The 1,851-nt window shown below is 60.2% G+C and overlaps 1 protein-coding gene across 1 annotated transcript in view; it reads right to left on the bottom strand.

The window, feature by feature from the left end:
• The window catches only part of NGFR (nerve growth factor receptor), a 14,709-nt gene extending 13,325 nt beyond the window's left edge, over positions 1–1,384 (bottom strand). Inside the window, 2 exon segments of the mRNA XM_009892217.1 lie at positions 120–352; positions 1,323–1,384. Coding sequence (XP_009890519.1) covers positions 120–352; positions 1,323–1,384 — 295 coding nt within the window.
• Between the last annotated feature and the right edge of the window lie 467 nt (positions 1,385–1,851).

The raw sequence follows: 1,851 nt of genomic DNA, 5'->3' as shown, positions 1-1,851 counted from the left end.
AAGAGGGTGCACATGGGGAGACCCAAGTGCCTACTAACGCTCACTGTCCCCGAAGTCCCCCCCAAGACTTTGTTCCAGCCCCTTTGTGGTGCTCCATGGAGGGGAGAGCGGGTACTCACTGTCCAGGCAGGGCTCGCAGACGGTCTGGTTGACCCCGCAGGGCTGCACCACCCCCTCTCCCAGGTTGCAGGCTTTGCAGCACTCCCCGCTCGTTGTGTACATCTTGGTGAAGCACTTGTCCTTGGAGCCCCAGGCGGGTCCCTGGGGGAGAAAACAGAGGCTGGAGGTGACCTTTGTTATGGGACCTTCCCTGCAGGCGGAGATGTGCCTCGCATCCAGGTAGGGTCCTGCTCTGGGGTGGACATCCCATGTCGGGGCTGAAGGGGGCTCACATATTCTATGTAGGTCTTGGGGGGGGCGGAAAATGACTTTCCTATGCAAAATTTGCTCATCAAGAAACCCCACATCTCCACGGTCCGGGCTGGCGGGTAGTTTTTGGTGGGGGCTGTGGGCTTTTTTTGCGGGGTTATGGCTTTCTATGTCCTAGTCTGTCAGCTGAGTTGTCTCCTCTAAAAGTGCTTTGACATCCTGAAGGGTTCAGCCCTTCCCACCCTCCAGGCGGGCGGCAGGGAGACCTGCCTGCCGCGGTGGAGGGTTTGGAGAGCCGGGGCGGCACTTCCGCACAGCGCTCTCGCTGCGCAGGGAGATTGAAAAATCAGACCCTCATGATGGAAACGAAGACTTTGAAGGGAGCACTGAGACCTTCAGCAACACTACTCGCTCTGGAGCCATTCCAAACCAGCCTGGACGCCGTCCTGTGCCACTGCTGGAGGTGCCCCTGCTCTGGCGGGGGGTGGGATGGGGGAGCTCCAGAGGGCCCTTCCAACCCCAACCGTGCTGGGATACTGTCTAATGGAAGTCAGCGTATCTGCCTATAAAACCTGCCGTGGCATATGGAAGTGATAAACACGCCGTGAGCGATGGGGTCAGAGCCACCCTACACGTGCACTTTGCAGCCTGGGGAGCGGGGAGCATTAGTGGGACAACTGCTCCCCAAAACACCTCTTGGCCAGGGCCGTGTCGTGCAGGAAACCTCCTTGCCCGGTTCGGGGCTGCCAAGATGCTCGGGATGCTCTGAGCTCTGCCAGGGTTCCTTTTGCTCCCTCTGCACGCAGGCAGGTGTGCTCCAGGGCTGGACCATCCCTTTGCCACCCACCTAAGCCTGATTTTTTTTTTTTTTTTTTTTTTTTTTTTGGGGTGGTGGTGAGGAAGAAACTCGGCTAACGCTTGGAGAAGCTCTCCTTCCCAGCGCATCTGGATGCCTCGTCAGCCAGTTGGCCGCCTCCTCCTCGCACAATGCGGCAGTTATGAACTCGCTGTGCATCATCCGGCAGCATCCGGCCGGGGCTGAGACAATGGAGCGCCAATTATAGGCATCTGAATGACAAAGTGCTCCAATTACCCTGCGCTTGAAAGCATGTGCTCTCCTCCCTGGCGCTGCTGCTGCTGCTGCTTCTTCGCCAGCCCAGGCTGGGAGGCCGCTCCGGCACTGGGGCCCAGTCGTGCAGGCAGCAGGGCATGGGATGGGAGGGATGGGGAGGGGGGGGGATGGAGGGCTTCCCAGCACCCCCCAAATGACAGCTGGGAAATGGCTTTTTTTGGGGGTGAGGAAGGGGTTTGCGTTGCAGGGGGTTGGCTGCGCGCCTTCCCCCCCGGGATGGATGCCCTAGGGCTTTGTGGCCAACCTGGCTAGAGAACCACCCCGCTGCTTCGTCCCCTGCAGCCCTGCCTTGCAGTGCATCCCCCCTGCTTGGGCAGGGGTTTGCCCCCCCGCCCCCGCATCCCCCACCG

Source organism: Charadrius vociferus, unplaced genomic scaffold (assembly GCF_000708025.1).
Source record: "Charadrius vociferus isolate BGI_N301 unplaced genomic scaffold, ASM70802v2 scaffold509, whole genome shotgun sequence".
Lineage (NCBI taxonomy): Eukaryota > Metazoa > Chordata > Aves > Charadriiformes > Charadriidae > Charadrius > Charadrius vociferus.
The sequence above is the reverse complement of the archived record's forward strand: the minus strand, read 5'-3'. Positions and strand labels throughout refer to the sequence as shown.